The following is a 24,583-nucleotide window of genomic DNA, read 5'->3' as shown; positions in this document are numbered from 1 at the left end:
CATGAACTATCAGAAGGTCATGAAATCTTCACACCTGACGTGAGGGAGACAATCTCCTGCAGCAGAGGAAGACCTACATCAAATGATGAAGAGAGGAGGATGTCTCCATCGCCACTGACTGCCAGCCAATCACAGCGCTGCAGTCATGAGAGAGGAGGAGGAAGCATTTAGATGTTTCATCTTTTTATAGATAGAAGAAGAAAGTTTGTCAGATGAAATGGAAAGAAGAGGCATGGAGGAGGAGCCACAGGTGGAGGCAAACTAAAGGAGGAGCAGCCTGAAAGCAGGGGGAGGACAGAGTGCAGGAGAGGAGACGGTAGGATGAGGACCGAGGAAAACGTGCAGCAGAAATGAAAGCAGTGCGATGAAAGTGTCACAGCTGATGAAGAAGCAGACTAGAGAGGAAGGTGTGAGTCGGTGAGTTTGAGTCTTCCTTCTGTCTGTCCTGTTGTTTCAGAGACATTTCAGAGAGCATTTAGTGACAGAGGCAATGGGACTGTTGCTCTTTCTGAAAACCTTTCGACGCGTATCCAGGAGTCTTTGTCAGTTCTGGTCTCGCACTGAGCCATTTAAATCGATTTAAGCCTGTTTGCTGTTGTGATGACCCGGATAACTGAGAATTTACACGGGCATGTTTCATTTAGTGATTCATCAGCAGACAAACCTGCAGATAAATCATTACAATAAGCAGATGAACCCATCACTGCTAAGAGGTTGACTTTCACTTACTCATTATTCAATAAACCAATGTAGAAGTCTGGTGCCAGAGCTAGCTGACACTGCAGCAGAACTTTATAGACTTAGACAACTTTAGTCATTTTGTATGCACAGAGTGCGTACAGAACGACATTTCGTTTGCATAAAGCTTGTAAATTGCAGTAAAATTAAATTACAGTATAAGGTGCTGCAGTGATTTAAAGTAAAACAATTCAAATGTAAACAATGCAGGAGAAAGTCACAGTGTACAGGTGAGTATTTTTAAAAACCATTTGTTTGTACAGAATTTCATTGTGCAGAGGGCATTTGTGCAAGAATGCATTTAAAAACTAAGAGTTCGGTAGCATTTGTAATGCTAGATGGAGATGCAATGATGCAAAATGTGCAAATATGCGAATGTTGTGCAGAGTTTATGGGTTTATAGTTCAGCAGTTCAACAGTCTGATGGCAGCAGGGAAAAAGCTTTTGCAGAACCTGGTGGACCTGCAGAACCTGGTGGACCTGCAGCGGATGCTGCGGAACCTCTTCCCAGAGGGCAGCAGGTAGAACAGTCCATGGTGGGGGGGTGAGGGGTCCCTGATGATGTTACGGGACACACATTGCTGAGATGAAATGTCTTTAATGGAGGGAAGAGGAGCTCCGATGATCCCTTCTGCTGTCCTCACCACTCTCCTCACGTTCTTCCAGTAGGAGGCTCTGCAGCCTCCACACCACACAGAGAGACAGCTGGTCAGAATACTCTCTATGGTGCTTCTGTAGAAGGTCGTGAGGATGGGCGGGGGCAGGTGGGCTCTCCTCATCCTCCTCAGGAAGTACAGTCGTTTCTGTGCCCTCTTCATCAGTGACGTGGTGTTCACAGTCCAGCTGAGGTTGTCCGTGATGTGCACCCCCAGGAACTTGGTGCTGCTGACCACCTCCACAGCTGAGCTGTTGATGAGCAGTGGAGCGTGGTGAGGCCGGTTCTTCCTGAAGTTGACGATGATCTCCTTCGTCTTCTCCACGTTCAGGATCAGGCTGTTGTCTCTGCACCAGCCCACCAGCTGCTCCACCTCCTCTCTGTAGTCCTGGTCGTTGCCGTCTCTGATCAGGCCCACCATCGTTGTGTCGTCTGCAAACTTCATGATGTGATTGGTGGTGAACCTGGGGACGCAGTCATGAGTCATCAGGATGAACAGCAGGGGGCTCAGGACGCAGCCCTGAGGGTGATGACATCAGAGGTGTTCTGACCGACCCGGACTGACTGAGGTCTGTTGGTGAGGAAGTCTAGCAGGCAGTTGAAGGCGTGTGCTGAAGCCCAGATGTTCCAGTTTTCCAGTTATATTTCTTCATGTAAGGTTCTGCTGAGAACCAGCCAAACATATCAGAACCAGAACGTCCAGAGATCCCAGTTTGACTGAGAGAAACCAAACGACTACAGAGACAGACGGAGAGAGGACAACCTCTGTCTTGAGATCAGAGTTGTTGGTAAGGTCCAAACCAGGTCCTTCACAGGACAATGATACCGAAAAGGACTCAGCAGCAAATATACAACAGTAGGCCTAAATAACTAAATGTCAAGGTGCTAAAAAGGCCTAGTCAAAGTCCAGACATCAACCTGATGGAGATGCTGTGGTGGGACCTTCAGGGAGCTGTGCAGCAGCTACTGTGAACTGAAGCCCCGTTGGGAAGAAGACTAGAGCCCAGTTCCTCCACAGTGAGGTTGTTGTTTCTGCCCGAAACAAGTTCTACCTGTAAAATGGGCACCAGTAAAATGTTTCTGCCCGAAACAAGACCCGAGAAGCTCCAACAGTTTTCGTCTGAGGTTTCTATCCATCATCATAGACGTCAATATGTGCAGTCTGGGATTTTAAAGATGAAGATTTCTGAACCTTCTGCATGGCTAAACCGGAAGAGTTCATTTAAAATGCTTGGTTTCCTGGACCAGGAAATCTTTATTTGTTTATCTGCTGAGAGTGTCCAGTCCTCCTGGACCTCCTATAGTCCACTATGACCTCCTTGGTGTCGTTGGTGTTCAGGATCAGGTTGTTCTTGAAGCACCTGTGTCAGATTGTGGACCTCCTCTCTGTGGTGGGTCTCCTCGTTGTTGGAGAGGAGACCCACCACAGCGGTGTGGTCTACAGGAGCAGTCATGTGTGACGCAGGGGCGGATGTTCCCTCTCCTCACCACCTGGGCCAATAATCACAGTCCATACGTTTCCAACCAGCCACAGCTTTCAGAAGGTTCCAGAGGCTTAGGGTTCGTACCAGGACCGAATAGCAGACTTGAACTTGGAAATAGTCCGATGAATATAAGCTACATAAATTAACAAATAAACTTTGGCAAGCAACACAAGACGTGGAGTAAATGAGCAGGAGCAGGACACTAATGGATCGATAGGAAGCTTTAGTATATGGAGGAGCAGCAGAAGTGAGGCAGGGCACAGGTGAAAGTACTCAGATGAGAAACGAACCACAGCTAAGAGCAATGAGAGTAATTTACAGGAAGGAACACAGGTCTAACAGAATATAATAGAAAATGATCTTAGAATGAACTAAGAACAGAATCCATATATAATGGAATAAAAGGACAGCACTGCTTCTCCTTCAGGAGTGAATGCTGCTCGTCAGGATTTTGATGCAATCAATTGGTTCCCTTATATAGGACATTTTTGACCAATCTGTATAACATGATTGATTCTGACTTTGTAAAGTGCCTTGAGATGACATGTTTCATGAATTGGCGCTATATAAATAAAATTTAATTGAAAAAAAAAAACAACACTTAAGGATATCTAATCAAAGCACAATTCACTGAGGAACCAGTCAAAAATACATACACAATAGAAAATCAGAAAAAACAGCTATACCCTTTAAAACTAGTCTGAAAATAAATAAATAAAAATAAAACTAGTCTGAATGAGTTTGGGGTTGTTGTTCTGTTAGAACGCCCAGCTGGTTCCAAGTTTAGACTGACTATGTGTACTTCTGAGGTTTAAGAGTATGAAGGCAGTAATCTTTCTTTGTTATCCACTTTGTGCAATAGGCAGTGCCATTAGCAGAGAAACAGACCAATGGCCTGATACTATTCAATTCAATTTTATTTATATAGCTCCAATTCATGAAACACGTCATCTCAAGGTACTTGAATTCAATCAGATCCTCCAGGTTGGTGAGAAAGTTTCCTCTCTAAGGAAACCCAGCAGGTTGCATCAAGTCTCTCCAAGCAGCATTCACTCCTCCTGAAAGAGCGTAGAGCCACAGTGGACAGTCGTCTGCATTGTTGATGGCTTTGCAGCAATCCCTCATACTGAGCATGCATGAAGCGACAGTGGAGAGGAAAACTCCCCTTTAACAGGGAGGAGAACCTCCAGCAGAACCAGAACCAGGCTCAGTGTGAACGCTCATCTGCCTCCACCCACTGGGGCTTAGAGAAGACAGAGCACAGACACAGAAAGCACAGAAGCTCACATTGACCCAGGAGTACTTTCTATGGTAGAGAAGACAGAGCAGAGACACAGAAAGCACAGAAGCTCACATTGACCCAGGAGTACTTTCTATGTTAGAGAAGACAGAGCAGAGACACAGAAAGCACAGAGGCTCACATTGACCCAGGAGTACTTTCTATGGTAGAGAAGACAGAGCAGAGACACAGAAAGCTCAGAAGCTCACATTGACCCAGGAGTACTTTCTATGTTAGAGAAGACAGAGCAGAGACACAGAAAGCACAGAAGCTCACATTGACCCAGGAGTACTTTCTATGGTAGATGGTGATAGAGATGATCTGCCTCCCCTGATGATGTCACAGCTAACAGAACACCAGACCAGGTGTACCTTCTATGAAGAGAAAAATGACAGAGAACAAAAAGTTAAAAGCTGGAATAACAACAAACAATGCAGACTGGAGAGTAGTAGGAGAACTCAGCAGAGAGAGAGAAATAGACCCTGATGTCCTCCAGCAGCCTAAGCCTATAGCAGCATAACTATAGAGGTAGCTCAGGGTAACATGAGCCACTCTGACTAGAAGCTTTGTCACAAAGGAAAGTTTTAAGATTAGTCTTAAAAGTAGACGGGGTGTCTGCCTCACGGACCAAAACTGGGAGTTGGTTCCACAGGAGAGGAGCCTGATAGCTAAAGGTTAGGTTAGGTTCCTGGGCCGCTCCATGAACTTCCTAACTCTCCTCTCATCTGACGAGGACTGCTTGGGTCCTTCTCAAAGCTCTGAAACTGCTGGAGGTCTGAAACTTTTCACTGGTGACACATCTGAGGAAAGAAATGACAACAAATGAGTCTGTAGTTCTTCGACGAACCACCTGGACTTCCTGTGGTTCTGATTGTCGGACCGTCCATCGAGTTCTAGTGAATCAATCCTTCATGCTGCACAGAATCTAGCGGCTGCACACGATCCCTAACCAGATGATCGGCACAATCACGCTTTAAACTTCAGCACCACGTAATAAAACATTTAGCTGGATGTAGAGAAACAAAGTGACAATATGTTGCGGCCGCGTCCTGAGCAACCACTCCAGAACATTTCAGGGTGAACAACATTAAAGCTCCTTCCATGCTGACGTCCTCTGCCTTCCTGCAGCAGTCACAGGTGAAGAGGTGGACCTGAGAGGAGAAACCAGTGCAGATTCTCCAAACTGATCTTCAGACTGAAACAAGTTCTCTGTCTCTAGTTGATTTCTTTATCTGGGATCTGCTGCTGGTTCTGCTACAGATTTCTGGTGTCTGCCTGTTTGAATTAAAATGCCCACATTCATTTCCATCAGCAACACATTTATAAAGCTGTGGTCAAGGTTTGAAAGCGCTAACTTTCATTGGCTCCATGAGTTCTGGTCAGCAGAGCGGCTGTTTTTAACGAGCTCTCTGCGGATGAGTCAAAAAGCTCTCAGGGTGATATTTAATTCAAATTAATGTCATCCTGCAGGGCAGAGGAGGCTTTTATTGTGAAAGTATGACCTCCACCCAGCTGTGGAGCTCATCTACTTTTCATCAGATTATAGAACACCAGATGTGACAGATGTTCTCACTAATTTGTATTAATGAAAAGATTATGGATTTAAAAACTCACCTCTGAGTCATGTGACCTCAGAACGTTACAATTTAATGACCTCATGCTCCTCTATGTCACTTCCTGTTGCTCCACATCCATGATGCATGTCTGCGTGTGCGTGAAAGCGACTCAGGTCCTGCTGAAGACTAAAGAAACGTACCTGCTGAGGCTCCACCCACCCAACCATCCTCCTCCGTGGTGACATGCTCTGATGAACACTTCATACCAAGGTAACCATCTTCACGTTTTGGTGCCATGTTTCTGAGCCAACATGGCTGCCTGCTCTGCTGTCAGACGTCTGAGAATAAGAGCTCCCCTGTTTCAGGCCTGGTTAGTGTTAGCTCAGCTGAACATCAGCACCAGGTGGACTGAAGTGGCCCCTAATAACGAGTTCATTAAGGGTTCTTTCATCAATCATGATAAAGAGACCGTCAAGAGGTTAAGCAGAAGAACCTCCTCATTGGTGCCTGTTTTCATGGAGAATCAGGACTCTGAGATAGGTACTGAAGTTGAGTTCCTCTTATCATTTCTCTTTAACTGCATTTCATCTGCATCACATCCCAAAACGTTGCTTCAGTGCACCCGTTCTGATGAGGACACCATGTCTTCAAGAAGTTCAGATCTTAGTCCCATCCTTCCTCCAAACAAGGTATCCAACAGTACAGGGCTGTCGTCTCCTTTCTGCTTCCTAAGTTCTCCAACCGTGTGTAGCATATTTGTAAAGATAATATGGTATATTTTAAATCAATGTAAGTGGATAGTGACCAATCGGGTCAGTGGGATAGTTGGATCAGAAAATAGATACGACTCATGAAGGAGCAGACAGACTAGAAGGTTGCAGTTGGGAGTGCCTTGTATTTATAGTGAAGAAAATGATATACATATTTACAACATCAGTGAAACATTCAAATGGCCATATAAAATGTGCAAAAGAGAACAAAATAAACAGAAAAAAACCAAAATTAATCAATTCCACAATTAATGAACCCCAAGCTGGGGTTGGTTAAAGGTCCCAAGCAAGTTCCTTTAAAAGTGCTTGGTGCAGTGCAGGTCCTGACTGACTCAAGTCAGATCAGAGTAGAACAGAATTGTTCGTTGGCTGCAAGGAGCCTCCTACCAGCCTGGCAGGAGATCAAAAGTCTCCATGCACCCAAAAGTGCAACCGTTCTAGGGCTCTGGGCCTGGATCTTCAGCTTGCCATTGAAACCTGGCCTGAATAATAAAACAGGACCATTTTCTCAATGTATAATCCAACATTTTAGTGGGCACACAAATTCAATAAATGGCACTCTTTGCACTATAAATAATTCCAAAAACATTTTCAGTCAATATGCATATTCAATAAATATAAAGTTCAATATAAATTACATCCATGAAAATTCAGTAAATATGAACTATATAAATGAGTTGACATGAAATGTAAACAAGTGCTCAACAAATATTTAAGGCACCCTATTGTTCACATGTGGGTTGTTCATAGTGATGGGTCGGCGCATGTGTCGAGCTCATAGAGCAAAACCTGTGTCGATACGCGCATCGACACGGGAAAGTCACGTGACCGATACAGGAACTGTTTCGAACTGACTGACGCGCCAAACTGTTTCTGTTCCCTCTAAGCTGCACGCATGTGCAGCAAAGCTATGCTGCGCAGGAAATAAAATCCAAGCTGAACTGTAAACAAAATAACGGTTAATAATGGTTAATTCTTAACCATTCTGCAACTCTGGTGTGATTGTGTACCACAGTCTCGCTCAGTGAGCGCCAGGTTCTGATCGGAGCGCACCACTGATGGATGGTTGGGCAGACGCCTTTATGGCTGCGCTGTGCGTCTTTGTTCTGAGCGTCATTTCAGAAAAAACGGCTGATCTACCCTTAGTAGAAAGCTGCTGCTCTGAGTTCTTCCTCCCTTTGTCATACTCAGCATGTCCGATTTCAGAACAGATGATATCAGTCGGGGGGGGGGGGGGCATTGAAAGGACATGGCAGCAAAAAATTTGTAAAAGAAAATAAATAAAAAAGCCAGTCCACAAGCATTCTCGTTCACATTATGTATTGATCTAAAAAATAAATACAATATATGTTTAATTCAAATGAAAATATAAAATACTACAATGCAACATACAATGATTTAAATTGTATTGTGCATACTTGGTCATCAAATCAGTGTCAGTTAACTCTGTCAACCAGGTAGCCTGTAGGGACTTTTAACGTCCAGCAGGTGGCAGTATTGAGTGACACAGTATCGATACAGTTTGGCAACGTGTTGAAACGCTTCATGACACCTCATCGACCATCACTAGTTGTTCAAATACACCTATAACAAATAGATTTGCTTGTTTGAGTATACAACAAAGACATCAATGCGCTAACACAAAGTCTCAACACAGAAACACTCACCAATTCTGCAGTTTATGTCTCACAAAGAGGTTTTTTTCCTCATCTCGGCTAAGTAGTTAGCTCCTGCAGCTCTGCTTCTCCCAACATGTCCTAATCTTTCCTACTTCCTTGCTCCAGCTAATATACCTAGCTGATAGGCTGTGGAGGTACATGTGACCTTGATCCTTGACAGCGATTGGCTATGAAGTAGTGAGTGGATGGAAGTTGAATTTTACGCAGGTTTGATCACCCGGGTTACAAGTGTCTGTTGGGAACAGATCAGGATTGCAGGCCTCCTCTTCCTCAGCCAGGCGTTTAGAATTTAGTTTTCCTTTGTCTTGTTCCTGGAGAAGATGTGGTCCTGAAGGCAGCAGATGTTGCTCTAATATCTCTGAGGGACTTTTCAGCGCTGCCATGGCAGAAGAGGGAATGTCACAGCCCTGTCTGGATGCTGATGATGGGCCTGTTTGATGACAACTGGCTGGATTAGTTCAGTCCTTCCAACAAACCATGACCCATCTGACCACAGTCTTCATCCTGGCTATCATCCATCCAGATGCCTCTGATACCAGAGCAGGGATGTAATGTTTCTGATGATCTCTGATAACGGTGATAGTGTTTGGGTGCTTTTCTGCATCCTGGTGACATTTATCAACACTATCATGTGAACTGTGGGAGTGTTCCTTTAAGTTTCCTCCTGCTGTGATGGAAGTGGAGGCTGGAGATGAACAACCACACAGCCGAGGGGCACTTACACCTCCATCCATCTGTTCCATCAGTGTGGGCTCCAGCCTTTCTGACTCTGCAGCTAATGTCTCCCAGCATGCTGTCTGCTCACTCAGGCTCCATGGAGACAAACTGAGTGGCTGCAGGGAAACTAAACACTGCTGGTGATTACAGGGTAGTGGTGAGTGACCGTGGGTAGATGATGAGCATCAGTGTGATAAAAGTCTCTTCTTGTTTCTGTTTGATTTTCATCTTGTTCACTGATGATGATGTTGATAACGTCCTGGAACTGATGGAACAGTTATAGAAGCAGGATGTAGCAGAAAAACAGCTGATAGTGTCAAATTCTGCTATTGATCTTCCTGCTCAGCTCTCTGAAGGACCCACCACAGCATTCCAGTTAGGCTGTGGTCTGAACTTTGACTAGGCCATTGGATTCCTGGATTCTTTCACTTTCAGTCAGATTTTCCAGCTCATTCATTTTGTTCAGCGCTGTGGTCCATGTTTGCTGTTTTTAAAGTGCTTTAAAAATAAAGTTGTTTTGGATCATGTTTCTGTTGATGACCCTGTTTGGACCTCCTGCTGTTGGACACATGGACTCCCATTGAATCCATTAAACCACTCCAAGCTGCCAGACTAGTTAAGGGTCATGATCTTCAACCTTAATGTAATGATCCTGCTTTGTGTCTCTGAGAGTTTCTGCCTGCCTGGGCTCCGTTCTTCGTACGTCGCTAACTCAGTTAGCTGGATTTCATTGTTGACGATTTGGCATGATCTTGGATCGTTTGGTTCTTCGAAACTCATCCCGGACTTGTTGTCATAGCAACATGTGCGCCAGCTTAAACCTGCTCGCTAACAGGCTTATTTCATGGAAACAGGATTAGATCACAGCTTTATAAGCGGAGGAGATAGGGACGTCTGTCGTAGCCATGTCCATTTTTACGACTGCAACCTGTTGCAGAAGATGCAAGAATAATTTCAGAGCTTTTCGAATTAATCGCGTATTGCGCAATAGACAGGATCCTTTAGAGCAGCGTGACAGTGTAATTGTAGAGAGATTTTCTTGGTGGCTGTTATAAACAGACAAACATCATTTAACAGTGGCTTTTAAAGAGGAAAAAGTGGTGTTAGAGCCATAAATAGAAAATATTTAAGTTATTTGTATGATGGTTTGCTTTTCATTTTTATCATATTCAGTAAGAAGATTTGTTCAGGCCATTTTATTGTGAAGTTTAGTTTTACTTTGAAAGGCGTGCTTCCTGTCGAGCCGTATATTGTAATAAAAAAAACTATGGATGGATTATCTAGACACGGAGCAATACAGTTTTACCGTGTAAACTGTGGAGGACTTGGAAAAGGAAGAACTTCATTTTTTTTATAGATAAAGTTTTTTTTTTTGTTAAAATTCCCAGTTTGCACGTGTTCTTTACTTCCAGTGTCTAAGGAATGACACTGAAATTTGGATCTATTGACATAACAAGTGCCTTTTTAAAATAAAGTATAATAATTAAAGGCTACCATTTTGTAGAATATTCCTGTATTTCACTTTTACTTGTCCCGATGTTCTAGTGGGTCCCGTGGAGGCTCTGATATAAAAGAACAAAGTAAATATGAAATTATTAAAATGCTAAAATAGGATCAGTTGTAATTTATGAAGTGTTTTATGTGGAAGACCAAAAAGAAGAGGATTTAATAATCTAGACGGGAAGTGAGCAGACTGTGAACAAGAACAGCAGTGGAGTGAGAGAAGGACAGAGACGACTTACAGGGGTTGGACAATGAAACTGAAACACCTCTCATTTTAGTGTGGGAGGTTTCATGGCTAAATTGGACCAGCCTGGTGGCCAATCTTCATTAATTGCACATTGAACCAATAAGAGCAGAGTGTGAAGGTCCAATTAGCAGGGTAAGAGACACACAACATCATGGGTGACATACCAGAGTTCAAAAGAGGACAAATTGTTGGTGCACGTCTTGCTGGTGCATCTGTGACCAAGACAGCAAGTGTTTGTGATGTATCAAGAGCCACGGTATCCAGGGTAATGTCAGCATATCACCAAGAAGGACGAACCACATCCAACAGGATTAACTGTGGACACAAGAGGAAGCTGTCTGAAAGGGATGTTCGGGTGCTAACCCGGATTGTATCCAGAAAACATAAAACCACAGCTCCCCAAATCACGGCAGAATTAAATGTGCACCTCAACTCTCCTGTTTCCACCAAAACTGTCCGTCTGGAGCTCCACAGGGTCAATATCCACGGCCGGGCTGCTATAGCCAAACCTTTGGTCACTCGTGCCAATGCCAAACGTCGGTTTCAATGGTGCAAGGAGCGCAAATCTTGGGCTGTGGACAATTTGAAACATGTATCGTTCTCTGATGAGTCCACCTTTACTGTTTTCCCTACATCCGGGAGAGTTACGGTGTGGAGAAGCCCCAAAGAAGCGTAACCAGCCCAGACTGTTGCATGCCCAGAGTGAAGCATGGGGGTGGATCAGTGATGGTTTGGGCTGCCATATCATGGCATTCCCTTGGCCCCATACTTGTGTTAGATGTGCGCGTCACTGCCAAGGACTACCGAACCATTCTGGAGGACCATGTGCATCCAATGGTTCAAACATTGTATCCTGAAGGAGATGCCGTGTATCAGGATGACAATGCACCAATACACACAGCAAGACTGGTGAAAGATTGGTTTGATGAACATGAAAGTGAAGTTGAACATCTCCCATGGCCTGCACAGTCACCAGATCTAAATATTATAGAGCCACTTTGGGGTGTTTTGGAGGAGCGAGTCAGGAAACATTTTCCTCCACCAGCATCACGTCGTGACCTGGCCACTATCCTGCTAGAAGAATGGCTTAAAATCCCTCTGACCACTGTGCAGGACTTGTAGATGTCATTCGCAAGATGTATTGACGCTGTATTGACCGCAAAAGGAGGCCCTACACCATACTAATAAATTACTGTGGTCTAAAACCAGGTGTTTCAGTTTCATTGTCCAATCCCTGTATGTTACGAAGACAGAAATCAGCAGACAGAGAGATATTATTGACATGGGAGGTGAAGGAAAGGTTGCTGTCAAGGATGAAACCCAGACTTTTTGACCTGTGGGGAGGGAAAGATAAAGGAGTTATCGATAGGAATACAAAAGTAGTGGAGTCTGTTTAATGTCGATTTTGTACCTAATAAAAGAAGTTCTGTTTTGTTGGAATCTAATTTAAGGACGTTTGAGAAGAACCAGGACTTTATTCTAAGGAGGCAGTCAGTAAGGGCTGAGGGTAGGAGTTGGGTTTGGTTGAGACGTAGAGCTGGGTGTCATCAGCATAGCAGTAAAAGTGAATATATTTTTATATAAATAAAGAACGTAGAGAACATGGACCCGGTTCTGAAGTCCTCACTAAGACTAAGAACGTAGAGAACATGGACCCGGTTCTGAAGTCCTCACTAAGACTAAGAACGCAGAGAACATGGACCTGGTTCTGAAGTCCTCACTAAGACTAAGAACGTAGAGAATATGGACCCGGTTCTGAAGTCCTCACTAAGACTAAGAACGTAGAGAACATGGACCCGGTTCTGAAGTCCTTCCACTAAGACTAAGAACGTAGAGAACATGGACCCGGTTCTGAAGTCCTCACTAAGACTAAGAACGTAGAGAACATGGACCCGGTTCTGAAGTCCTCACTAAGACTAAGAACGTAGAGAACATGGACCCGGTTCTAAAGTCCTTCCACTAAGACTAAGAACGTAGAGAACATGGACCCGGTTCTGAAGTGGGTTTCTGCGTCTCTGCTGAGGAGTAAGGGTAATGAGAGTGGACTCCAGATCTCTGCAGTGATTGGCCGCAGGGCGAGGAGAACGAGGTTTTCTCTGAGGAAGTCCAGAAAAACTGAAGAGCGACAAGATTAATTTTAAGGACCACTGTGGACAGAGTGGATAAAACTGAAATGTATTTCTATTATATTTAAACCATGAACCTCACCTGAAGGTTAAAAATAGAAAAAGGACACTTGTATCAGAACCGTAGATCCACCGAGGCTTTCTCTCATTTCACCCTGAAAGTGTCCATCTGTCTGTAACGTTTACCTAGAACTCCCCAGACTGACAAGTTCTCCTGGAGAAGAGACAAAACGCGTCAACAAAGAAGAATCCATCCAGGGGACCTACACAACTTTTCTTTTGTAATTTTCCACCTGGATCATTGAGATGCATCCAGACATTTTGAACCACTCCGGCCAGAATTGCTTAAATTAGTTTGAGCGTTTGAGCAGCCAGCCAGGAAGAGAGCGCGCTGCAGGAACCGACCCAGATACAACCTCCAATGCAGAGAGGCAACTTTGCCAAGAGTCAGCAACTTGACTCTTCTGTCAGTGGAAAGAAGCAAACACGATCCTCCAGAAGGCTCAGACCGAGCGAGACACATGCATATAAGATCATCGTTTTAAAAAAGGAATAAACGTTAACACACACAGACTGATGGACGGCTCTGGTTGCTTCTCCAAGATCTTCTTGTTCTCGTTAATCCATTTCAAGCAGTAATCACTCATCCTTTCTGAATTTTTGTGTTATAAACATGAAGAGTGTTTAATATCCCAAATACTGTCGTTTGACCTGAACCACTTTCACTCTTATTGTGAGAGTCGCATGAGGAAGAAGAGCAGCTAGTTGTTTGCTGAGGAGTCTCCTCTCATAACCAATTAGGCGACAGCGCTGCTCTCAGACAGGATCTGTAAAGGTAGCCGTGCATGGAGAGGCCGGAGGGATGCTCAGGAACTGATGCTTTCATCCGTCTACTGGGAAAATTAACACAGCCAGCAGGTTATAAGTGGGATTAAAATAAGGAAACAACTAAAGAACGATGCATGAAACGCAACAATGGAGAGCTTATAATGTCACATAAATACCTAGATTTGTGTTTGTTTGATGTAAATCCCTAAAAACATCAAAAATGTCTGACTTTACAGAAGAAACTGACCCAGATGAACAAAAGTTTTGTTTTCTTGAGGACGATTTATTGGGAGCTCATCAAAATAAAAATCCAGAAAGTCTGCAGAACTTCTCTGTATTATTTTTGATTAATTGCCTTAAAGACGCTTTCTGTGTCCTAGACGCATGAGTGGAGCGCTGGAAAGATGCACACTGGGAAGATTGGTGGTTTTCTTGTGGATTTATTTCACGTTTACACTTCAGTATCCCAGATTCAAACGTGAGTCCATGTGTCTGGAAGCTGAAGCTTGGTCCAAACTACAAATCACAAAAACAGTCAGAATGTCAGGAAGGTGGTTGATCGACAGAAAAAACAGGAAGGTCACGTTTATACTGGCATCAAGTCCCCTTATGTGGCTCCAGAGTCAAGTTTAAAAGACCAGAAATAATAATAATAATAATAATAATAATAATAATGATTCTGAATAAAGCACTTTCCTGTTCTCAGCTGAGACACGGCGGACGGCTGAAGGCAACGGAGGAGCGGCAGAAGCAAACTGGAGGAGAATGAAGCCCACCTGAGCCATTACCTGTCACACGTCAGGGAGGTGAGCTTCCTTTCTCTGGGTAGTCTTTGTACATATTGATGAATAGATGAACATCTCCACCCTAACTCTGTTTAATCCAGATGTTAAGCGCAGGCCAACACCTGCGGTCACCTCTTCATTATGGAAAATGCGACGCCCAGCAGCTCCTCAGACCAGACTCACCTGATGGACTACAACTACCTGGCCTTGGTTCTCGGCGTCGTGTTGATCCTCGCCATCATCCTGGGAAACACGCTGGTGTGTCTGAGCGTGCTCACTGAGCACTCGCTGAAGACGGCCACCAATTACTTCATCATCAGCCTGGCGGTGGCCGACCTGCTGCTGGCCGTTCTGGTGCTGCCGCTCTACGTCTACTCTGAGGTCAGTCACATGATGTGCTGCAGCACCAGGACAGATGTCCATGTTAATGAGCAACGCTGACGCTGATCCCATGTGTGCGTAGTTCCTGGGAGGAATCTGGACTCTGAGCACGTCCGTTTGTGACGCTCTGATGACCATGGATGTGATGCTCTGCACCGCCTCCATCCTGAACCTCTGTGCCATCAGTGTGGACCGGTGAGTCCGACACAGACACACATGAATCAGCTCCATGAAGGAATCCCCTCACATCAAATGATCCTAAGACTTTCTCCCTTTGCAGACTGCTGCGTAAAAGATACAGAGAGAAAAAGATGCATTGATCTGCGGCGATACGCAAGGAAAGTGTATTTATGAAGAACTTTTCAGTAACAAGACGATTAAAAAAACATTACAGAGGCAAATATTACACAGGAAAGGAAAAACATCACATTAGCAGGAATAAATTAAGTAAATCCTGACTAGACTGCTTTCATACATTAACATACAGAAAGCATAAAATCACAACACTGGGGAATAAATCTAACTTTCTGTTAAATTTATTCCCAACAAGCAGGGAACGTCTAAAACATGCAGGTCGGTGTGCCTTTAGGATCAGAGCAGGAAACACATGAAAAAAGGTGAAAAAACAGGGAAACCCCTAAAGAACACGAGTCTGTATTAAAACTCATCATCACTCTCTGAAACAAGAACTGTAATTAAATTAAACGTTTCAGTCCGGCCATAATTAAACGCGTTACTCCAGAGGTCACTTTGTTGTTGACGGGCAGAAAAATGTCCATTCTTCTTAAATTATTCCTCAGGATAAATCAAACTGCAGTGAAGAAGCTTGTTCTAGAGATACTGTCCTGGCTTCCCAGTGTGACGGGCGATGAAGAGCCCAATTAACAACTTCCAAAGTGTTAAGAAAATGTAATGAAACACTTCAGTGAATCAAACATGACTTCAGATAAATATTTTTAGTACTGAGGGTGATGAGCTATATTTAAAGAGAACCAACTGAGCAGCGGCTGTCACATGGCGCGCGTACATCTTTCTACATTTCTTAAAGGCAGAAAGCATGTGTGAACCACTTAGAGTTAAAAAACATTTGTGTGTATATATATATATATATTAGGGCTGGGCAACGATTAAAATATTTAATCGCGATTAATCGCCCTGATTAATCGCGATTAATCGCGATTAATCGCATTGTATTTACAAACTCCAAGAATGAATTCAAAAGTAGTGTAAAGAGCACTTTTATTTTAATGTTCTGCTGCCATATGAACAAAAGTGTTGTAACATTTGTAGCACTTATCAGTAACACATATTTAGTGTAAAGCTCAACTTAAACATGTAAAACAAAAAATAGCAATAATAATAAATTAAAGCTTATTGCCACTGACAGGGAATTCTCTTTATGGGGAAAAAATCTACCAAAAACAGGCAATTTCTGAGGTAACAGCAGGGAGCAGCATTACCATTTTATGTTCAATACCAAAGTTTAACTTGGCAGTGGTTACAACTGACTTGTTTCTGTCATATTCCATGCTGGAAGAACTTTAAACTGAAATGCTTGCTAACTCGATATGCTTGCGTTTATTTGACGTTGACACGCGGTTTTTTGTTGTTGCTTTCTCGCGCGCATATAGTGAATGGCAGGGGGAAAACAGGCAAAAATACATGGATACTTTGAAACGAGAAGCGACTTCACCGACGGCGTCGATGCAGACCCCCCCCCCGCTCCGCTCCGCACAAAACTTGTTCCGGCCGCCAACTCACCGCCTCACCTCGCCTAAGCTCGCTCGCGGTACCTGCGGGAAACACCGCCTTCCGCATGTCAGCTGTGTTTTTTTCCGGCCAGCACCTTTCTTCCTCTTTGAATCTGAGGCTGGGCTGACAGCGAGGTTATTGGCGCATTATCGCCACTTACTGTTCTGATTCAAACCCCTACACCGCAGCAACAGACCTTCACAAAATAAAAGCATGTGACCAACATGCGTTAACGCGCGTTAAAGAAAATATCGCCGTTAATAGTCTAATGAGTTAACGCGAAATTAACGCGTTAACTTGCCCAGCCCTAATATATATATATATATATATATATATATATATATATATATATATATATATATATATATATATATATATATAGTTAAAAACATTTTCTGTCAGGATCCCCAGGGATGTGATTACTTGTTATCAGCCGTTTAGTTTTCTGGTCTGCTTTTATGTTAATTATATATTCTGGGTGACTACTTCCTGTCTGTTAGCTATGTTCTTCATTATTTCTGTAGTCTCATCTATCCCTTCCTAGCATTACTTTAGTGAGAGATCTTCATTTGTGTCCCCTGTTTAAGATATTTTATTAGTTCTGTTAGCTCCTTATTTTGTGCTTTCCTTTAGTTCATTTCCTGTTCAGTATTATATTTCAGATATTCTTCTGATCAGGTTCAGCTCCTGTTCTAGTTTACCTCTGTAACTTTTATCTGTTCATCTTCTCCTTATTAGTTTAGTTTTCCACCATGTCAGGCCGTCTCCATTCCCTGTTAGGTTCTGTTAGTCCCTGCGCCTGCCAGTTCATCGCCCTCCTTTCCTTCCTCCTGATTGGATCCCTCAGTCCACCTGATTAACGCCCTGTTGTCTTTTCCCCTTTAAGTTCAGACACGTTGTCATGTGATGACAGCAGCACTGATCTACAGATGAGCAAAACTATATACAGACTAGTGAGAGCAGATGTGCCAATAGCAGCATTAAAAAAAAATGATATAATACAAACCGAAATGTGGAAGAAAAAAAAAAAATCAACAAAAAAGTAAATAATGCATCTTAGAATCAAAGAGATTACAAAATCATAGCAAAAAGAGAAATACTCTTATTTTTTCCCCCATAAATCATGTCTGGCCAATAATTTAGGACCATGTTTTGTGTATATATATATATATATATATATATATATATATATATATATATATATATATATATATATATATATATATATATGTATATATATATATATATATATGTATATATATATACATACATACATACATACATACATACATACATACATACATACACACACTCATAAAATCTTACTTATGAAAGGTAATTCCAAAGGATGTGGTTTGTAGTGTCCCATGTAGCCCCTAAAAGGGTGACGTTTTCAGTCAGTTGATTTATCTGGAAATCGGTTGAGAATCCACCGGATTCAGAGTGTCTGAAAACATAAAGTAGATTTTCCTGAATTGACGTGGATTGTGTCTGACTGCAACTTGGTCTGACCTGAGATGGCCGCTCTGTCGGCACGCCTCTCACCCGACGACGCGCCGTCTACGTATACGATGTCTATGAGTACGACATAATTTCCTGTGAAATGCAAACTAAACAGAATGGCGGCAGATTTCAGCACCGCGTTAGACAAGTTCAGTTCAAGAGTGTATGAGGTTAGGGTCTTAGGGTTAGGGGGTTAGGGTTAGGGGGTTAGGGGGGGATGAGGCAGAGGACCACGCAGAGGGTTAGATACACCCAATCAATTGATGACATCAATAAAACTAGATGCTTTGCTGTATTGCAGGTACATTGCTGTGGTGGTGCCCCTGAAATACAACCGGAACCAGTTCAGTGTTCGCCAACTTGTGCTCATCACTGCAACCTGGGTCCTGTCTCTGGGTGTGGCGAGTCCGGTCATCTTTGGTCTGAACCAGGTTCCGAATCGGGATCCAGCGCTGTGCAAACTGGAGGATGATCGCTTTGTGGTGTACTCGTCCATCTGCTCCTTCTTCGTGCCTTGTCCCGTCATGCTCTTCCTGTATTACTGGATGTTCCGTGGCCTGCGGCGTTGGAGCAGTCGGAGCCGGTCTCGGGCTCATCGGCTCGGTCGGAGACGTCTGTCTTTGCATCTCAGCTCAGCTCTGCACAGAGCTAAAGACACGACCGCCGGCAGCCCAGAGAAGGTTGTTTTTACAGTGCCACCAGTAAGCCCCGCCTCTCCAGCCACGTTCTCCATGGCAGCACCGCGTGGAGCGCCGCCGACGGAGCAGAACCAGGACGGGACGGTAATGACCGCTGACAGCGACCCAGTGACCAATCAGATGGACAGCGTTTCAGACGCAGAGCCCACCGGGGGCAGGGAGGGAAGCAGCCGGCGAGAGAATGGCCTGAAACGCAACGCCACGAGGAGAGGACGGAGGAGCAGCAAGACGAGCAGAGTCAGCGGGAGGGAGCGTAAGGCCATGAAGGTCCTACCGGTCGTTGTTGGTAAGTACCAGAACCAGAACCAGAACCGGCTGGCTATGACGCTGGCTATGACATGTCCTACCAGACAATCACCTTCAAACTACGTCATAACGTCTAAGATCGCAACTTGCTCTGGTTTCTAAATGAGATTTTATTGCCTATTTAATTGAGTCACATGTTTTAATTACTTGTTACGGAGTTGTAAAATTCTAGTGTTTTTTTTATTAATGTTTTGTTAAACAGGGCTCTGTTGAAAATGAGATAGATAGATAGATAGATAGATAGATAGATAGATAGATAGATAGATAGATAGATAGATAGATAGATAGATAGATAGATAGATAGATAGATAGATAGATAGATAGATAGATAGATAGATAGATAGATAGATAGATAGATAGAGTCCTGCTCGCCATTACTGGCTTATTATGGAATATTTTACTGCAGATAGTTTGGGTTGGATACAAAACAGCAAATGATAAAGAACATTTGAAAGGATAAACCTCATGAGGAAAACAGGAAAACAGAATTTTTACTGTGTGAAAAGTATTGGCACCCTTTGTATGGAAACCCAATTTTGCTCACCTGTTGCGAATCACAAGGATCACCGTGAAGAATTGCCTCCGCCCACGTGACACGACACTCATTTATACTAACGTAGTCCTCTTGTAGCCAGGTTTCTGTGAGACAAAACAAATCAATCTGATTATCAGAAATCAATTCATTAACTAACAAAGTCTTTGGAGGGAGAGACCTTATATTTAATAGACCACATTTAATTGTTTTATTTTTTGGTTCAAAGTGAGCTGTATTGATTTGTATTAGATTTTTATGATTTGTTCCTTTTAGATCAGTTTTTGATCTGTTAAGTTTTGGCCGTGGGAAAGACACCGTCTCAATAGGATAATGGATGGGTAACAGTACAGAAGCTGCAGAGAGGTGTGAAACCTGGACCTCCCCAGGCCGGGGTCAGAGGTCAGGCCCAGGGCAAAGCATGAAGGTCCTGCTCTGAGTGGGTTCCCCCCCCACAGTAAACATGGCTGTCAGGTTAGTTGATGTGAGGCGAGCGGTGCCGCGGTAATGGCAGCCTGTCCAGGGTGGAGCCTCCTCTGAGCCGTTAGCTGCTGGAGACAGGCACCGCCATGCAAGCATAGCTGGGTAAAGATAATAAACTCACATTATAAAGAAGTTATTCAAGGCCAGTTTAAATAAATAAATAGCATTTAACCTGCAGACGGGTTTGTATAAAATTGTTTTTCATATTTAGTGGCTGTCAGTGTTAATATATGGGAGCAGAGAAGGAGGGAGAGTTAAGGCTTTATCAGCTCCCTGCAGTTTCTCTCTTTTCCTGCAACACAGTCAAGCTGTATAAATAGAAGCTGCTTAAATTCTTCTGCACCAGTTTCACACCAAAGAAGTTAAAAATCACACCTAATTCTCCTGAACCCGCCTGCAGCCTGTGGTTTCCACAGAAACACAGAGAAGCTGCTTCATACATGATCTTGGACAGATTTCAGCCGGTGGTTAAATGTCTACTTTCTTCACTTTAACTCTAGGAAAACTAATCTTTGATAGTCGCCCCAGACAAGGGAACCCCAGAAAGGCTCCTCTGATGGAACAAATGTAAGAAAGCTGGGAGTCCGCTTTGATAGTTGGATGTAATCTGATCTGAAAACAGTCGGTAATCCTAGTTCAGCCTGGAGGGGTTTCAAAATACACAACTAAAAGAAATCCAGCACAGCTCCACAATGATCAGGTCTACATGCAACAATCTGCTACCTGTGTAAACATAACGCATAAATTAATATTTTTCCAGGGGAACAGAGATTAAACAAAGACAGAATTGAATTTTTTGAGCCGGTTTTTCTGAATAAACAGAAAAATATAATTCTATGGACGTCCTTCTGGAAACCTGGGAGACTCAGATTATATTTATCTACATCTTTATTATAACTGCAGTAAATCTGGACTGAATCAGCTGAATCATATTTGATCCATAATGGTTTTAGTCGGCCGCTGCTCCAATTGTGGCCAATTTTTCCAAAACTGTGCCAAATGTGTTTTTCACCTCATACAAGTGAATCTGGCCAAACGACGTGATTTCTGCTGTAGAACTCCTCCTGCATGTGACAGAACCTCTGGTTACGACGTTTATGCTGAATATCATCAACTGTGTCCAGAGCGATGTGAGTAAAGCAGTTAGAACCTCTTTTACTCACGGACAAAAAAACATCGTCAGTGACTTGTTTTAGAAACAAAGCCTTCGAGGGATTGGGGTAAATACGGCCGTATTTATTATGTTCTCCTCAGGCTTATTAACAACTGCTTATCACCTTAGGAACATGTCAAAACTCAGACTGCTGGTGATTATGCTCACGTTTTAACTCTTCTCCAGCTTATTGGGTCGTTTAACCAGTTTATATAAATCCGCTTTGGAGCGTCTTCCATTGACGGTCACCAACAGCAGATCCAACATCACTCCTGTCTTGGCGTCTCTTCATCGGTCGCTAGCTGCTGATCTGCAGAAACTCCATTCTTCTCTCCGTGCGCCAACAGTTCATCATTTCTCGGTAGCCCCAGGCGTCGTTTTGGACCGGGCCTTTCAGGCAGTGGCACCAGGACCGCAGCGTTCTGTCCCGCTGCTCTTCTGCTGTCCGACTCCTTTTACTCCTTCAAAAACAGCCGAGAGGCTTTTAACTAAACTTGGTGTTGAAGTCTTTTATCACATTTGATCTGTTTCACTGTGTTTTATCTGTGAAAAGAAGTTTACTGACTTTCTGTCAGTGAGACTGATGTCAGTCTGTGTTTTTGTGTGTCAGGAGTGTTTCTGGCCTGTTGGACGCCGTTCTTCACCGTCCATGTCGCCAAGGTTTTATGCCGCTCCTGTGACATCGGTCCCACCCTCATTTCCGTGGTCACATGGCTCGGCTACGTCAACAGCGCCGTCAACCCCGTCATCTACACCGTCTTTAACACAGAGTTCAGGAATGTCTTTCACAAGCTCCTCTGCAGCCGGACGTGATCTTTGGAGCAAATGTTCTGCAGAACGTCTCCGTGGGCTCCAGAAGTCTGACTTCTCAAGTCTTCATTGAGTCTGGATCCTCAGAAGTCAAGCGGTCTCTTATTTTAGCATATTAATCCGTTTCTTAGAGCAGGCCAGAGGCATCAAACGTCCCAGGTGTTCTTATCTGAGTAGATGCAGATTTTATAGCCGTTACAGGTACGTGTGGATGTATTTGTTACTTTTGACTTTGATACACGCTTTTTGGAGACACAAATGATGCAAATGGAGCAAAAGACCAACAGATCTGAATGTTTTGAAGAAGGTTTAGTGATTTGTAGCTTTTGAATCTGTGAAATGAACGTCCTGAGATGTAGCTACGACACATGTTCTCCTTCTGGACAATCAACACAATAAAAAGAGAAATTGTGCCAATAGACCAGTTTACTGTTATTGTTTTGATTCGGGTTTTTCGCGCATGCCCGCCGGACTGGTAGGCAGAAGGCGAACACAATGGCGGACGCAAACAAAGAAACTGACGAGTTCTCCACATATTTTTTTCTTCTTTAGATAACGTATCACAAGATGGTTTTAAGAGTAAGTTGATGGTTGATGGTATCAGATTGCCAGATCCACACAGCGAAAGCCTGAAGGGACGGAGTGAGTCTGTGAAATGCTGGCCAAGGGTTCTGTACGGCGACACATACAGCTGCTTTATAAACACGGCAGGCCAGTACAGACGAGAGAGCACAAAAGCATGAAACCACTGGACGGCTACAATTATTTTATATCAGGAAAAAGGCTCCAGCAACGCCCGCGACGCCATGAGGGATTAAGCGGTCAGAAAATGGATGGATGGATGGATGGATGGATGGATGGATGTTCAGACATAATTGTGTAACATCAGGAGTCAGACACAGACGGCGTCTCAGCAGAGAGGAAGAATCGCCCAGTAGGTTAAAAAAAAAACATTGTTCACTGCGGATTATTTTGGTGTTTTTGTCTTATTAATCCTTATTAATCATTATAAATTCATTATATATTATTAATCTTTTCACAGACTCATGCCAGAGGGTTTGCATACATTGTACATGTACGTATATTATTACGAAACAAACATTTACGTCTTGACTTAAATATATATCCTAATTTTTTATTTATATAATGATTTAAGTAGAACAATGACCAGTGCAAAATTAAGTTGTATTTACCGGAGATGAAGTGTAGACTGTAAATTCTGTCGTAGTATGATGGCTCCCACAGTCCATTGGAATTATCTGCCTGCATCCTTTTCATTAAAATTATCCATTTCTTTCTTCTTTCTTCATCCTTCAGTAAACGACAGAAACGTACATCCGACGATTTGGAACGCCTCTGTGTGCAACCGGTAGCGCAACAAGTCGTAGGCATTGTTTAGATCCCAAAAATAAACTAAAAGTACGTTCTAAATCACCCGTTTTGTCATGTAGTAGACGGGAACGGTTCTGCTTTTGCCAACCACCGTGACCCGGATGTAGCGCTGACGTCACGCATGAACTGGTCTATGTGTTTCTGATGTGTATGGCATGACTTGGGTGCAAGAGAGCCTCTTAAAAAGCTACTGAAGAGCCGAACACAATGATTACTGATTGTGGCAGCATCATGGTTCAGGAGGTCTGCAGACCTTCTGCATTTCTGGAGTATAAAGTCATTTTAGCTGGAGTCCCTGAAGAACACCCAGTGGATTCAGACAAACCCTAAGCCTTTTCCAGAGGTGACCACACACTCCAGATCATGCTGCATAGGTTCAGACCTTTGACATTTATTGGTCAATAGCCCAACAGGAAAAACTAAAAGCTGCTTGTAGCATTTATGATGCTGAAATCATGTTTCAATGAGGCAATAAATATTTACAGTGAAGGCTATTTACCAGAAGACCTAAAGATTCGACTCAGGGAGGATCAGGGTTGTATTTAACACATCAAAGACAGTAAAGAAAGAGATTTATACTATAGCAGGGAAAAACATTTTACAATATATACAGAGAAACTTTGTCAAACAGAGATCCTGCACATGCAGTAATAGTCCAACTTGTAGAACCGATAACCAGTCCAAGAGTCCAAAGAACTGAGCCAGTCTTTGGCAAATTTAAATGTTGACTAGAGTCCTTTAGATGTTGTGGTAACAGGCAACAATGCCTCCTACCACATAGATGGAGGTCTGCCAGTTTAACATCCAGGTTCCTTGGCCCAAAGGCCCAGTGGGTTGCTCACCATCAAATAGGGACCTGGCCTGTATAGAAAGGTCCAACAATAAGTTCATTTCCTCTTAATAGTCAATGTTTAGTCATTATTAATATCATAACTACTTCCTTTTATAAGTAAATGGAATTAATAGGAAAAAGGATACATGTACATGATTCAAATAGAGAACTCTTCTGCATTAATATCCAATTCATACCATCAGACAATCTACAAACATCTTTCATCAAATAATTTCAAACAATATCTCCTCAATGGCAGCAGGTCAACAACCAAAGCTAGTATTAGCCTAAGTATAGCATGCTAATGTTAGCATTAGCATGCTCCAAACAATAAGACAAACACTCACCAGTTCATTTCTTCCTATTTCTAAGCC

General features: G+C 43.2%; 1 protein-coding gene across 3 annotated transcripts; it reads left to right on the top strand.

The window, feature by feature from the left end:
* drd4-rs (dopamine receptor D4 related sequence) lies at nucleotides 1–22,424 on the top strand. Of its 3 annotated transcripts, none has more exons than XM_036149336.1 (7): nucleotides 1–417; nucleotides 5,886–5,982; nucleotides 14,289–14,388; nucleotides 14,469–14,748; nucleotides 14,831–14,943; nucleotides 18,305–18,987; nucleotides 21,786–22,424. In XM_036149336.1, the coding sequence occupies exons 4-7, from the start codon at nucleotides 14,509–14,511 to the stop codon at nucleotides 21,986–21,988; spliced, it is 1,239 nt and encodes a 412-aa protein (XP_036005229.1). In that variant the 5' UTR covers nucleotides 1–417; nucleotides 5,886–5,982; nucleotides 14,289–14,388; nucleotides 14,469–14,508; the 3' UTR covers nucleotides 21,989–22,424. The 3 variants fall into 3 exon arrangements, with proteins under 3 accessions (XP_036005229.1, XP_036005228.1, XP_012732207.3); XM_036149335.1 differs by having other exon boundaries at nucleotides 5,878–5,982; XM_012876753.3 differs by lacking the exon at nucleotides 5,886–5,982.
* Nucleotides 22,425–24,583: the final 2,159 nt, after the last annotated feature.

The sequence above is a fragment of the Fundulus heteroclitus genome, chromosome 17, assembly GCF_011125445.2.
Source record: "Fundulus heteroclitus isolate FHET01 chromosome 17, MU-UCD_Fhet_4.1, whole genome shotgun sequence".
Classification (NCBI taxonomy): domain Eukaryota; kingdom Metazoa; phylum Chordata; class Actinopteri; order Cyprinodontiformes; family Fundulidae; genus Fundulus; species Fundulus heteroclitus.
Note: the sequence above shows the minus strand (reverse complement) of the source record. Positions and strands in the feature narration are given on the sequence as shown.

Bases quoted from the DNA above. Each gene is read 5' to 3' on its own strand.
- drd4-rs (XM_012876753.3), top strand. From the start codon at position 14,509: ATGGAAAATGCGACGCCCAGCAGCTCCTCAGACCAGACTCACCTGATG. The intron at 14,749-14,830 runs GTCAGTCACATG...ATGTGTGCGTAG, and splicing joins CGCTCTACGTCTACTCTGAG to TTCCTGGGAGGAATCTGGAC. The intron at 14,944-18,304 runs GTGAGTCCGACA...GCTGTATTGCAG, and splicing joins TGTGCCATCAGTGTGGACCG to GTACATTGCTGTGGTGGTGC.